The 15,389-nt window shown below is 44.2% G+C and overlaps 1 protein-coding gene across 2 annotated transcripts in view; it reads right to left on the minus strand.

The window, feature by feature from the left end:
* Positions 1 to 15,389, minus strand: part of ITGA6 (integrin subunit alpha 6) — a 142,102-nt gene that overhangs the window by 29,707 nt on the left and 97,006 nt on the right. For both annotated transcript variants that reach the window (XM_040357745.1, XM_040357746.1), the window contains exons 9-17: positions 12,150 to 12,277; positions 11,957 to 12,058; positions 11,212 to 11,273; positions 8,522 to 8,664; positions 7,091 to 7,237; positions 6,249 to 6,358; positions 4,719 to 4,908; positions 2,080 to 2,163; positions 22 to 101 (exon numbers count right to left, since the gene is read on the minus strand). In XM_040357745.1, coding sequence (XP_040213679.1) covers positions 22 to 101; positions 2,080 to 2,163; positions 4,719 to 4,908; positions 6,249 to 6,358; positions 7,091 to 7,237; positions 8,522 to 8,664; positions 11,212 to 11,273; positions 11,957 to 12,058; positions 12,150 to 12,277 — 1,046 coding nt within the window. The remainder of the gene's footprint in view (positions 1 to 21; positions 102 to 2,079; positions 2,164 to 4,718; positions 4,909 to 6,248; positions 6,359 to 7,090; positions 7,238 to 8,521; positions 8,665 to 11,211; positions 11,274 to 11,956; positions 12,059 to 12,149; positions 12,278 to 15,389) is intronic.

Below are 15,389 nucleotides of genomic sequence, written 5' to 3' on the forward strand. Positions count from 1 at the left end.
TCAGTAAAGAAAAACACATACGTTTCCAAAGTGAGTGGAATCTGAAGTTCCTTGGTGTCAATTGTTATTTCATTTGTACCCATAACAAGATAAAATGTTACCTGAAAGAAAGCAGAGACATATTTTTAATTAGCAGCATGTGTTTATGCGGAAATAGTTCACTTTAAAATTAAAACATTTTTATACAGTAAAACCTTGGATTGCGAGCATAATTCATTTCAGAAACATGCTTGTAATCCAAAGCACTTGTATAGCAAAGCGAACTTCCCCATAAGAAATCATGGAAACTCAGATGATTCGTTCCACAACCATTTATTCATAAGTCCTTCCGTTTATAGTCCATATAAAAAGATTATAGCAATGTGATCGGTTGTGTAACCATAAAATGTCTATCCACAAATGGAAGTCTCCACAAGGGGATTAGAAGAAAAATCCAGCAGGAGCTCCAGAGTATTAACCACTTAAGCCCCGGACCAATATGCTGCCTAAAGACCCAAGGGGTTTTTACAGTTCGGGACTGCGTCGCTTTAACAGACAATTGCGCGGTCGTGCGACGTGGCTCCCAAACAAAATTGGCGTTCTTTTTTCCCCACAAATAGAGCTTTCTTTTGGTGGTATTTGATGACCTCTGCGGTTTTTATTTTTTGCGCTATAAACAAAAATAGAGCGACAATTTTGAAAAAAATGCAATATTTTTTACTTTTTGCTATAATAAATATCCCCCAAAAACATATATAAAATTTTTTTTTCCCTCAGTTTAGGCCGATACGTATTCTTCTACCTATTTTTGGTAAAAAAAAAACGCAATAATCGCTTATCGGTTGGTTTGCGCAAAATGTATAGCGTTTACAAAATAGGGGATAGTTTTATTGCATTTTTATTTTATAATTTTTTTTTACTACTAATGGCGACGATCAGCGATTTTTTTCATGACTGCGACATTATGGCGGACACTTCGGCCAATTTTGACACATTTTTGGGACCATTGTCATTTTCACAGCAAAAAATGCATTTAAATTGCATTCTTTATTGTGAAAATGACAGTTGCAGTTTGGGAGTTAAACACAGGGGGCGCTGTAACATTTAGTGTTCACTTAGTGTGTGTTTACTACTGTAGGGGGGTGTGGCTGTAGGACTGACATCATCGATCGAGTCTCCCCTATAAAAGGGATCACTCGATCGATGCGCCGCCATAGTGAAGCACGGGGAAGCCGTGTTTACATACGGCTCTCCCCGTTCTTCAGCTCCGGGGAGCGATCGCGACGGAGCGGCTATAAACAAATAGCCGCGCCGTCGTCCCGGATCGCTCCCCGAGGCTTACCGACCGCCGCATGTAGCGGGGGGGGGTCCCGATCGGACCCCCCACCCACGTCAAGCAGAGCACGTACAGGTACGTTGATGTGCCTGTCCGTGCCATTCTGCTGACGTATATCTACATGAGGAGGTCGGCAAGTGGTTAAAGAGAAAAGAGGCATGTCTAAGGCCTCGTACACACGGCCGTGGAACTCGACGTGCCAAACACATCGAGTTCCTCGGCCAGTTCAGCACTGAAGCCGCCGAGGAGCTCGGCGGGACGAGAGCTCCCATAGAACAACGAGGAAATAGAGAACATGTTCTCTATTTCCTCGCCGAGGTCCTCATCGGCTTCCTCGGCCGAAAGTGTACACACGGCCGGGTTTCTCGGCAGAATTCAGCCAGAAACTCGGTCGGAAGCTGAATTCTGCCGAGGAAACTGGTCGTGTGTACGGGGCCTAAGTGTAGCAATAAGTTGCTAAATGTTGTACCTTCATTAAATGTAACCATATTGCTACACTTAGAGGAGCGTCTCTTCTCTTTTATACTCAGTTGTGACATGATGCTTCTCTTATATCCAAAAAGCGGAAGTTCCATTTTTGTGAGGAACTCCGCTTTAAGCTTGTAAACATGTTAGAAATGTTATTGTTATATACATAAAGTATTTACATTTATAAATAAAAGTAAAAAAATTGCAAACAAATAAAAGTAAAACTAATAAGAGCAATATTAAAATAATTATAACTGCAATGATAATACAAGTGCATGGAAAAAATGATCACATACGTTGGCGTTTCTTTTGAAAGGGTTTGCAAGGTCGCACTCCACTTGTGTTCTGTTTACACTCGGTACGCACAAAACCTGTTTTTCCTGTATTGTAATAAACGTAAAGAATAGTATTAAAGATCTTTGACCGCAGAACAGAAAAAGGACAAGGTCACAGGAGAGCTTTTCATGTTGATTTTTCAGTTGAAACTCACAGCCTGTAAATCCCCAAATGAGCTTCCAATCGCAGTCAGCGCTGGCGGGAAGTTCATGGGAAAAACTCTGATCCCATCAGACACGGGAGGAGATCACAAGCATGAAAGTTCTCATGTAAAACTGGCTATGGTCACACTTCAAGTATATGTATGGGCAAAAACGTCATGCATCACTGCAATATATCTACTTTACCCCGAGTTTTATTCCTTTAAAAATTTTGCAAGTAAAGAAAAACACCTACTGAACCAAAACAAATCCAATGAACTTCAAACTTTCTGATCGGAACCCTCCCCCCTCCGGTGTCACATTTGACACCTTTCAGGGGGGAGGGGATGCAGATACCTGTCTAAAGACAGGTATTTGCACCCACTTCCGGCCCAGCATTCACGGGCAAAAGACGGGCATTGCATCACATCCCGTCGCCCCCCCCCCCCCCCCCATTGTGTGCTGGGAACACTCGGCTCCCAGCACACAGTGGGAGCCAATCGGCAGGCGCAGCGCGACTCGCGCATGCGCCATAGGGAACCAGGCAGTGAAGCCGGAGCACTTCACTTCCTGGTTCCCTCACTGAGGATGGCGGGGGGAGCAGCAGAGAGACAAGCGATCGCTCGTCCTCTGCTGCGGACGGCGCTGGACTCCAGGACAGGTAAGTGTCCTAATATTAAAAGTCAGCAGCTGCAGTATTTGTAGCTGCTGGCTTTTAATATTTTTTTTTCAGCGCACATCCGCTTTAAGTCCGATGGACTTGTGTACACACAATCGGATTATCCTCCATCGGACAAAGTTTGAGAACATTCACAGCGAACATTTGTCCGTTGAAAAACCAAAAACATTTGTCCGATGGAGCATACACACAGTCGGATTGTCCAATCAAAGACGTCCGTCGGACAATTGTTGTCAAAAAGTCCTATCGTGTGTATGGGCCTTTAGACAGATCTTCTTTTTTCCAGCCCCTCTCCAAATGCATACTTTTCCAGCTTGTCTTCAAATTGTGTGTAGGGAAAAGCTTCTGGGAGATGTAGTTATGGGGGCTTGTCTATATTAATGGGAAGCCTCGTACACACGATCGTATTTTCCGACAAGAATTGTGTGATGGCAGGATGTTGTCGGATAATCCGACCGTTTGTAGGCTCCATTGGACAATTGTTGTCGGAATTTCCACCAAGAAATGTTGGATAGCATGCTTTAAAATTTTCCAACAACAAATGTGTGATGTCGGATTATCAGATCGTGTGTACAGAAGTCCTTCGGCAAAAAATCCAAAGTGCAAACACGCATGCTCGGAAGCAATGCTAACCATAAGACAACATTTGCAGAAGTTGCCCAAAGGGTGGCGCTAAAGAGCTGAAAAACACGTAGTTTTGTATTTGTTGGCCAACAATTCTTTGCCGATTGTATGCAGTACAAGTTCACAGCCAACGCCCTTTGGACAAAAGTCCTACACTTTGGCCCGGATTCACAAAGCACTTACACCGACGTATCTCGAGATACGCTGCGTAAGTGTAAATATGCGCCTTCGTATCTGTGCGCCGTGCCCACAGAACTAAGATACGCCTAAAAACAGGCTTCATCCGACCATCGTAATTTGCCTACGCCGGCGTATTGTGGGCGCATATTTACGCTGGCGCCCATTGATTTTAGATTCAAATATGCAAATGAGGGAAATACGGCGATTCACAAACGCACTTGCGCCCGGTGCATAATATACGCGGTTTGCGTAAGTCGTACGTCCGGCGTAAAATTATTCCCCATATAGGAGGCGCAACTCATGCAAAGGTATGAACCAGGGAATGCAAGCCGTCGTATTTTACGTAGTTTACGTTGCACGAGAATATGGCTAGACGTAGGTTACCTTCACGTCGTAGGCAGTGATTCGACGTATCTTAAGGAGTTGTTCCGACGTGATTCTGATCATGCGCACTGGGATACGTCCACTTGACGGCGCATGCGCCGTTCGTTTTAAGTACTTCTATGGCGCTAGGCCCATCATTTGCATGGGGTCACGCCTCATTAGCATGGCTCACGCCCACTTCCACCTACGCCGGCTTGCGCCGAGGAAACCAAATGTAGTTTGGGAGGCAAGTGCTTTGTGAATACTGTGCTTGCCTCTCTGCGCTGCGTCAGCTTAGCGTATATTAGATACGCTACGGCGGCATAAATATGCGCCATTGTGAATCCGGGCCTTTGTCTGCAGAAAATCCGATCATGTGTCCGAGGATTAAGGCACTCTGCTGATCCCTCCTCCCAGCAGCTGCCACTGACACAATTTTCTGTCCTGGGATGACATCAGAGGGGGTAATAAAATTGTTTCTTATTATAGGAATTAAGTAAAAGAAGAAAATAATAATACTGGAACATTGTTTGATGGGGAAGGTTTGGGGCTACATTTGGGTCATACCTGGAGATCACCTTTAAATGACTTTCCAGTAGTGCTTGGTACTTACTTGCTGGTTTGTTGGGAAACTGACGGAAGAGAAAGACAGAGTGCTTGGCATATCTACGATGAGCCTGGCTTCATGGGCATCATCTCCATCTGCTGTGGGATTGTTAGGATTTGATGGCTTGTTTGTTACTGTAATTTCCAGAGCAATATGTTTCTGGTCCTGAAGAGCCAACACTGCAACACCATTCTCCCTGTGATATCAGAAGACAGAAAGTTAGGGCTGGTTTACACAAGCCTTGATTTCCAAACAGTGATCGGCATTTACATCTGGATCGATCTTTAGTAAGTATATGAGAGGTGGGGAGGAGGCGCTGTGATCAGAGACAGATTTAGACCTTGGGGGGCCCGGGGCACTTCAGATTCTGGGGGGCCCTTATACACACAGTTGGTTTACATTCTTACTGACAATCACACATTTTCTGAAGTCATTCTGAGGTCACACGTGCCCATGCAGTCACATGTGTGGTGTGCTTGAGCCGACAAAATTCATTTTTGAAAAACTAAACATACCAGTCCAGATTTTTACACATGATGGCCAGGAAAATATTACTTCCCATGATACATTTAATAAAATAAATTACATTTTTCATTATACATTTCATATTATTTTATTATTGTTATTTTTTATATTGTTTTAAATAATTTTTGTATAGAGGGGCAGTACTGCCTTCTGAACATGACAGCGGGGATAATTTTTGCTGCACCATGATGCAAAGCATTGCAGCTATGGCATATGTACACTCCCCTCCGCTGCCTTTCCAACTAAAAAAATTGATGGGCATAGTGGCGACAATGGCATGGCACAGTGGCTGCGTTTCGCATGGCACAGTGGCGACAATTGATGGCACAGTGGCTGCGTTTGACATGGCACAGTGGCGACAATTGATGGGCACAGTGGCGACAATGGCATGGCACAGTGGCGACAATTGATGGGCACAGTGGCTGCGTTTGATGGCATGGCACAGTGGCGACAATTGATGGGCACAGTGGCTGCGTTTGATGGCATGGCACAGTTGCTGCGTTTGATGGCATGGCACAGTGGCTGCATTTGATGGCATGGCAGAGTGGCGAAAATTTTATGGCACAGTGGCTGCGTTTGATGGGCACAGTGGCTGCGTTTGATGGGCACAGTGAGGCTGCAATTGATGTGTCTACTTTTGTGATTCATATACCTTTGCCAAAAAGCACAGTCAGTAGGGTGACGCCACTAATTTTTTTGTTAAAGGAATACAGTGGTGTCACCTCCCTGCCTAAAGCCTGCTGATTGGGTAATTTAGGAGCAGAAACACATTGATAGATCACATTGCTCATTCTGCTTTCTCCTCCTGTCAGCACATGTGTATGCAGAGGAGCCTGACTGGTGTTGCTCCTACTTCTCCCAGTCTGAGCTCTGCTTTGCAATGGGTCAGTGGCTGACATCAGGAAAATGCAGGTACTAATGATAGTTTTAACCCTAATTGCGTTAAATATTAAAAGTATTTATATCTGTCTGAAGTTCAGCTCCTAATTTAAAATATGTTTGGTTATTTACTTCTTCAGTTCGGTGTAGGCGTCCGCTTCTTTATTGCAGAAGTTGTAAGAGATCTTCATGTTACTGTTGCAGATATTATCCACACCGCATCCTTCTTTCAGAAACTGAGCCTAAAAGACACATAGAATTTGGTTGGCAAAACATATCCATGGCATATGGTCTAAGCATCAGTATGGTCATTTTCTAGTAAATCATTCAGTAAATCTGGCCAAACATTATACAATTTCCTTTAGATTTACATTCAACTCTGTAGTAGAAGGGCCCGCCTGATTGCATACAAAATTAAAGTGTTTAGGTTTGACCTCATATTATATGGTTTTGATAAATCTAAAGAGATCATAAGTGCTCCTTTAAATGTTGTCAGACGAAAAACTGCTTTAAAAAAAAATGCAGTAAAAGCCGCATTTTGCACACATATTTATGCGCATTTGATGCCAATGCATTCTATTGGCCAGAATATTAATTTCTTCTAGCTTTTGGAATGCATCAACGTGCCTCAATGTGTCTAGCGCACTTATTCTCATTTGTGCATTTTTTTTCTGCCCAAATGTTCCCTTCCTGAATGTGATGGTGATATTTTTTTTCAGCCTTTAAATGTCTGTAAACACCTATGTATACATGGACATATAGCCTAATATCTTTATATATTTACAGGCTGAACAAAAAAACACCAAACGTCTGTTTTTTTTTTTTCTGCCCATAGTGCAGGATCCTGTTTGCCACAAATGTTTTCCCAATGTAGCTGGGTGTAATATTGTGCAAATGCAATGCAGAATCATACAACAACATCTATAAACACCTCTAAATTTAAAAGACATTCATAATAAAAATAAATGAGTTACCTCTGTTGTGATTGTTTTGGGCTCATTGGCATCCTGGATTGGCATAAGATCTGGCAAGGAGCCACTTTGTCTCTTTTTCCGACGGACATTTTTAATATCCACAGTAAGAGACACAGGAATCTGTCGAAGTTTGTCTTTAATAGTTTCCTAAGAGAGAAAAACAATTGTAAGTCTTCTGTACACTGGAGGATTGATTTACTAACGGTCTGTTCACATTGCAAAGTGAATTAGGATTAGTAAATAGGATGAAGTTATAGTCACTTCAATCAGCCAATCATGTGCTAGTAAAAGTCAATTTAAAAAAAATAATTCATGCACATGATTGGGTATTTACCTACCGTATTTATCGGCGTATAACGTGCACTTCTTTCCCCTTAAAATCAGGGGAAAATCGTGGGTGCGCGTTATACGCCGATCCTGTCTTTGTCGGCTGTCTCAGAGCGCCGCCGACAAAGACCGAGCCGAGCCGGGTGTACTGGGCACTCGGCTAGGTTCGGCCACGCTCGGCTCCGCCCGCAGCCATGCGAGAGGAGCCGAACACACCGGAAATCCGGCTCTGCACAGCTCGACCGAGGCTCCAAACTCAAACAGACGGACGCCGGACAAGGCCACCGGGCAAGACAGCAGACGGACACCGACAAGGCTGGACGGACCCCGCGCAAGGCCGCAGACGGACGCCGGACAAGGCCGCCGATAGACGCCGGGCAAGACAGCAGACGGACACCGACAATGCTGGACGGACCCCGCGCAAGGCCGCAGATGGACGCCGGACAAGGCCGCTATGCCGGACAAGGCCACTGATGGACGCCGGGCAAGACATCCAAAATTTAAGTTTTTTCCTTAAACCGCCCTTCTAAACTTGGGGTGCGCGTTATACGCTGGTGCGCGCTATACCCCGATAAATACGGTAATTTCATCTGACTACAGTATCCCTTTACCTAGGTGCGGGAAGGACAGGCCAATCATGTGACCCCTTTTTAAACCCTAATACATTAATGCTCGCGTACACTCGGTCGGAATTTACGACAAAAAATGTTCGATGTGAGCTTTTGGTCGGATATTCCGACCGTGTGTAGGCTCCATCAGACATTTACTGTCGGAATTTCTGACCACAAATGTTTGTTCTCAATTTTTCCGACAACAAAAGTTCTTCTCAGAAATTCCAATCGCCTGTATGCAATTCCGACGCACTACGCATGCTCGGAATCATTGAACTTTATTTTTCTCAGCTCGTCATAGTTTTGTACGTCACCGCGTTCTTGACTTTCGGAATTTCAGACATTTGTGTGACCGTGTGTATGCAACACAAGTTTGAGCCAACATTTCGTCAGAAAAAAATCCACGGTTTTGTTGTCGGAAATTCCAATCGTGTGTACGCGGCATTAGTTTCAATATCTACCCTAAAAAGTGTCTGTCTACTGCTGCCCTTACCTGTACAAATAGAACTTTCTGGAAACATTTGTCTTGGCCTTGTTGTCGAAGGGTTACTGTTCCTGGCTCTGGGAAATTCGCAATCCTGGAGGACAAACCCAATTTGGTCCTTTCACTTTCCACATCTAGCGTGTAGCTGAGTGCTGTAGGAAGCCAAAGAGAAGACTTACGTATAGACTAATACATAGTTATCATTTATTATAATAGGAAAACAACAAGACTTAAGCCTCGTACACACAATCGTATTTTCCGACAGGGAATTGTGTGATGACAGCCTGTTGGCCGAAAATCCGACCTTTTGTACGCTCCATCAGACAATTGTTGTCGGATTTTCCACAGGCAAATGTTGAATGGCAAGCTTATAAATTTTCCGCGGACAACGGTCTGTTGTCAGATTTTCCGATTGTGTGTACACAAGTCCATCAGACAAAAGTCCAAAGTACAAACACGCATGCTCAGAATCAATGCTCACCAAACACGACATTAGAAGAAAGTGCCCAAAGGGTGGCGCTCAAGAGCTGAAAAACCACGTAGTACATCACTACGTTTGTGTTTGTTGGCTGACAATTGTGTGCCGTTTGTATGCAAGACAAGTTCCTGGCCTGCACCCTTCGGACAAAAGTCTGACGCTTTGCGGAAAATCCGATCGTGTGTACGAGGCTTTGGACCCCTTTCACACTGGAGGAGTTTTTCCGGCGCTTTTGCGATAAAAATCTGCAATCCCTGTGTAAAAGCCCAAGTGCTCTCACACTGGGGCGCTGCGCTGGTGGGACATAAAAAAAAGTCCTGCAAGCAGCTTCTTTGAGGCGCTTTAGGAGCGGAGTATACACTGCTCCTAAAGCGCCCCTGGCCATTTAAAATCAGTGGGCAGTGTCGCCGCAGCACCTGCAAAGCGCCTCGGCATCGGCGCTTTCAACCCTTTATTCATCCACTAGCGGGGGGTTAAAAACGCTGCTAAAATAACGGTAAAGCGCCCCTAAAACTAGGGGCGCTTTACCGCCAACGCCCCCCCCCCCCTGTGCTTTTAGTGTAAAAGGGCTCTTAAAACACTTAAAAACAGGGCACCTTTAACCCCTTCCTGCCCAGGCCAATTTTCACTTTTCAGCGCTTTCGTACTTTGAATGACAATTGAGCAGTCATGCAACACTGTACCCAAAAAACCTTTTTCATCATTTTGTTTACACAAATATAGCTTTCTTTTGGTGGTATTTAATCACTAGTTTTTTACTTGTTGCTAAATAAACGAAAAAAAAGACAGAAATTGTTGGGGAAAAAAATAGTTTTTTAGGTAAACATTTTTACCTAAATTTATGAAGAACAATTATTTATCTGTCAAATTTTATAACAGAAGTTATAAAATTTGACAGATAAATAATTGTTCTTCATAAATTTAGGTAAAAATGTATTCTGCTACATTTCTTTGGTGAAAATAACCCAAATCAGTGTATAATATTTAGTCTGTGTGAAAGTTAGGCTCCATTCACACCTAGGCGTTTTAACGCCTGAGGCCCGACGCTATTGCAGCCTAAAATACGCTGGAGGGGTGATTTAACATTGTTCTCTATGGAGATGGTTCACATCTCCACGCCGAACGCCGAAACGCCGTACGCCTGAAGCTCAAAACAAGTCCCTGACCCTTTTTTTCAGGCGGCTTCGCCATAGCCGACAATGTGTAAATCACCCCTCCAGCGAAAAACGCGGTAAAAAACGCTGCGTTTTTTCGCGGCAAATCGCGGTAAAAAACGCCTTAGAGACCACAAACTATGGGATGTATCTGAAGATTGATCAATCCTGATGTACTGACGGCCTATCTCATTTCTTGAGGCCCGAAAACGGCAGGACAGTACAAATACCCCCAAATGACCCCTTTTTGGAAAGTAGACAGTCCAAGGTATTTAGTAAGAGGCATGGTGAGTTTTTTTAAGTTGTAATTTTTTGGGGGAAAATTAAGAAATGTAAAAAAACATGTTTTTTTTTTGTACATACTGTCACCAGTACAGTACAGCATTATCATATAACGGGTGTGGCGGTAACCGTAAACACTGAATGGTGACAGCCGACCGAATCCAGAACAGCTGTAACCAATCAGCTTTTAATTTCATCTTGTTCACTTAGGCCCCTTTCACATTGGCGGACCATTCGTCCGTTTATTACAAGTCCGCTTACGGACTTGTAATGTATCCCTATAGGATCGTGTCCGTTAGCGGATGGAGCATCCGCTAACGTCTGCAACCATCCGCGTCCGTCAGGATCCGGTTTTTCGGATGGAAGAAAACCCTATTTTTCTTCCGTACGGCGGAACGGATCGGATGAAGATGGAAAAGATTGTCCGTCTTCATCCGATTCCCCATAGGGGAGAGCGGTGGAAAGACAGGGTGGTCTCTGCACAGTGTGCGGGGACCGCCCTGTCTGCCGACAGCTTAGCGGGGATTACGGATGATCCCCGCTGAGCCGACGGACACACGGAGCGGACACAAAAACGGTCCGCTCCGTGTGAAAGAGGCCTTAAGCTTCGAAAATGAAAGATAAAAGCTGATTGGTCGCTATGCACAGCTGCTTCGGATTCTAATTGCTCCAGTCTTAGTAAATTCCCCTCATAGTTCCATCGTGGTTGTCTGAGCGATATTTACATTACAGCAAATGATATACCTATAGGTAGAAAGCTAATTAGAAAATAGTAATGCACTTACTTAGAACTGGATTGTAATTACGGGGGATGGCAGTATACGACAAACAGACGTCAACTGTCAAACTAAACAATACAAAAAAAAACATTAATTAGAAAGGTTTGCATGTTTGACTGCATTTACTTATAGCTGAACTCCAGGCAGATATAAAAATGAAAACTAATGCAGCTCTTTATTCAATAATACATCATTAAGTGAAGTGTATTTTTTAAATGCAAGTAATGTAAGTATCTGAACTTGACTTAACATCACCTTCTTGCAGTCCACTGTACAGCAGAGCTCAGAAGGGGGACAGGATAAGCAGTAAAAGTAGCCAATCAGGTGTGCTGTGGTGCAATAACAGAGAGATAGGCTCAAGGATCTGCTACTTCTCCTCTACTGTCCAGTCACGGTAAAATTTCCAACATGCCTGATTACTCAAATTTGATGGCTGCACGAAAACCAGTCATTGCTGCAGCTAGATCAGGTTAACAGGTGTACTAACAGCCGGCGGGGGACAGATGCGGCATTGAACCAACCTAGGTAAGTATGATTCAGAAATGTTTTTTTTTTTCTATAGGAAAAAGTGTTCTTGTTTTGCCTGGTAGCCTTTCAGCTTCTTCCTATCATTCGCCTCATGCAGAATGGAAGCGAGAACCTGATTGGCTGGTTATGAGTATCGTGTATATGTTCCTGTTCCCATTTGTGATTCTGAGGCACAATATCCTGAAAACAGGGACAGAAGTGCAAATATAAACCAACTTCCTACCAGATTTTGCTTGCTGCAGCACAGTTCATATCTTTCTTATTGAAGTCAATTTTGTCTGGCGTCATTTTGATTGTCTTCTTGATGCTGATAACGGGACGTGCCCTTTTGTGAAAAAGAAAAGAATTAGGATTAAAGTTATGAGGCTTGCATAACAGTACCGTATATATTAGTGGATACCATTTTATTATCTTACCTGAAAACATTTATAGAATCTGATAACGATCCAATTGCTATATCTGGGTATAAATTTTTGTCTAGATCCATGTTTCCAGCTATAGAGTAACCAAATGTCCGAGTATTTGTGCTCTTCCCATCAATAATCTTCATAAAAAAACAAAAACGCACAAAGCATTAGACTGTAATATGTGTTAATCTGGTTTTATACCCAGTGAAGTGAATACTCTCAGATGATACACAAAGATTAAATATTCTATTCTTTTTTACATCCCTTCAAAGTGCTGAAAATCCTTTCTGTCTATAGCACAGAGGAGGGGATGGAGAGCTGCAGTTAGAGATCTTGTATAGTGTGTGAGAGCTGATTGGAGCAAAGGGACCCCCCCCCCCCCGCTTTACACACGGCAAAGGAACAATGCAGAGCTGTCACCATTATAGCTCATGTAATAAGAAAATGTATCAGAAGTGACACATGCTGATAACAGAGGAAGGAAGCACCCGAGAGAAACAACACTCAGAACTTTGTAGAGAGACAGGTAAGCACATTGGCCCGGATTCACAAAGCACTTGCGCCGACGTATCTCCAGATACGCCGCGTAAGTGCAAATATGCGCTGTCGTATCTGTGCGCCCAGGGACGGATTTGCTTTCCCTGCCGCCCCAAGGCCAGGTTCCACAATGCACCCCCTCCCTGCCAACCGAACGCCCCCCCCAAATCAACGGAGAATGTGTGGCACAGTTAGTTCAAATATGTTTTGTTTGTTTTTTTACTTTTTTTTATCAATTTTTTTATTTTATTTTATTTGTAGCTTGTCGCTTACTTTTTTTTAATTTTTGTGTCATTTTCTTATTATTTTTCTTATTCTTTCCTTTTTTATTTTATTAATTTAATTATTTTTTATTTTTATTTATTTGTTATCAATTTTTTTTCACTTAACTTTTTTGCTATCACACAGGAGAAAAACATTTCCTGTGTGATAGCAATTGGAGGTGACAGGTTCTCTTTATTGACCCTGTCACCTCCAAAACAGGAGTCCTAGCACTGTGCTAGAACTCCTGTCACAGCTGAGATGGGAAGAGCACAGCTCTCCCCTCTCACTGTGTACATCGGCAGCAGGGACAGGAGACAGACTCAGTGGCCGGGGGGAGGACGGAGTCCCGAAGACAGAGCCAGCAGAGAGAGGTATGTGGGGTGGGGGGGGAGGGGAGGACGGACGGGAGCACATATTTTACATGTGATTTTGACGACATCGCCGCAATCACTTGTTAACGAGCGAGTGGATTCCCCCATAACTTACTGCCCTTAACTGTATCTTCCGGGCGCCGGGGGACTCCATGCCACTGCCGCCCCAAGGCCTGGCCTCAGTGGCCTTGTGGGAAATCCGGGCCTGTGTGCGCCGCACCCACAAACTAAGATACGCCTAAAAACAGGCTTAATCCCGCCAACGTAACTTGCCTACGCCGGCGTAGGGTGGGCGCACATTTACGCTGGCCGCATGGTGACGCTGCCATTGATTAGCCATTCAAATATGCAAATGAGGAAAATACGGCGATATACGAACCTGCGCCCGCCCGACGCAGGCTACAAGAGGTGCGCGTAAGTTGTACATCCGGAGTAAAGTTAAGCCCCATAAAGGAGGTGTAACTCAGCAGCAGACATGTAAAGGTCTGCATCAGGGAACAGAAGCCGGCGGTTTTTACGTAGTTTACGCTGGACGTGTGTCTGGATGGGCGTAGATTACGTTTATGGTGCAGGCAGTGATCCGGCGTGATCTTAGGTAGTTGTTCCGACGTGGTTATGAGCATGCGCACGGGATGCGTCCACGACATGACGCATGCGCAGTTCGTTCAACGTACTTGTCTGGCTCTCAAACCATCATTTGCATGGGGTCACGCCTCATTTGCATGGGGCAAGCCCACTTCCACCTACGCCGGCCTGCGCCTTCGAAATCTACGCCACGCCGACGCAGTTTTGGGAGCACTGGCTTCCTGAATTCCATGCTTGCCTCTCTGCGCTGCGTCGGCGTAGCGTACATTGAGATGTGCTACGGCGGCATAAATGTGTGCCGCTGTCTGTGAATCCGCACCTATAGATATAGATGAGTCATGTCTGATTATTTATTAGGACATTAAGCAATCCTAGGACTTGACACCCCCCCCCCCCCCCCCAGCCCAGCACCCAGCAGGCTACTGCCAGCCTCAGCTAGGCATGTTTTTCTTTGTGACTATGTAGAAGGGGGTGTCCTTTCCATCCACTCATGTCACAGATTACACTCGGCTTTCTTCTCTGTGCTGTGCAATGTGTGACACCAGAACCACACACCCTGCCTTCCGGAATGCTGTGTAAACTCTGTACTTTGAGGAGCTCTGGAGAAGAGAGGGCTGCAGATAAAAACGTACAAGTTAGGTAGGAGGATTTGTTTTATCTCTATGTATCATCTGAGGGTAGTCACTGGGTATATGTAAGGGGTTACAACCACTTTAAACTATCCTCAGCTGCAACTTCCTGCCATCAACGAAATAAAGTATGAATAAAGGTTTCTATATGACATTGTAAACAAGTACCACATCCAGTTACTCTGTAATGCACGGGCCTCACAAAATACTAAAATCCTTTACCTCCACCGATTGGGCCAAATCCACCCTTATTTATGACTCACATGCCAGTCACTGCAGCTCAAAATAGGAGTGTTCCAGTAACAGAGGCCGTGCTTTCAATCCACAAAGCAGTGGGCAGAACTAGGCATGGGCAGATGCGGATTGACAGGCCACAGGTTTATTAATCAGCAGTGACATTGTTCATAGTCATGCCCCCTGCAACATTTTTCCATTCCACAGGTGTAAGAAGGCACAGTCTATAAGAGTGACAACTCTGCTCTGAATTCAGGGGCAGTGCAGCATAATTGCCACATCATCACACAAAAGTTCATTAGGTGGATTTCACTGGAAGGCTCAATAGGTATTTGCAGGAGTTTGCCGTGGGAGGGGGGGGGGGGACGGGGTAAGAAAGCTGTGAGTGCAGATACAGTATACCCCCAAAAAAGTGCTGCAGTGCATTGAAATATTTGTTCTACTTTAAAGGCAAACTTATCATTTAGGTGAAATGGCAACATGGCAATTCCTCCAAACAGTTTGTTTTAGGCTTTTTTAGGTGCATTGCTAGCTAGAGCCCACTAGGATTAAGTTACATATAAAAAAAATGTGTGTTTTTGTTTTGTTTTATTTTGTTTTTTATTATTATTATTATATAAAAATTGTCA

The sequence above is a fragment of the Rana temporaria genome, chromosome 6 (genome assembly GCF_905171775.1).
Source record: "Rana temporaria chromosome 6, aRanTem1.1, whole genome shotgun sequence".
Taxonomy (NCBI): domain Eukaryota; kingdom Metazoa; phylum Chordata; class Amphibia; order Anura; family Ranidae; genus Rana; species Rana temporaria.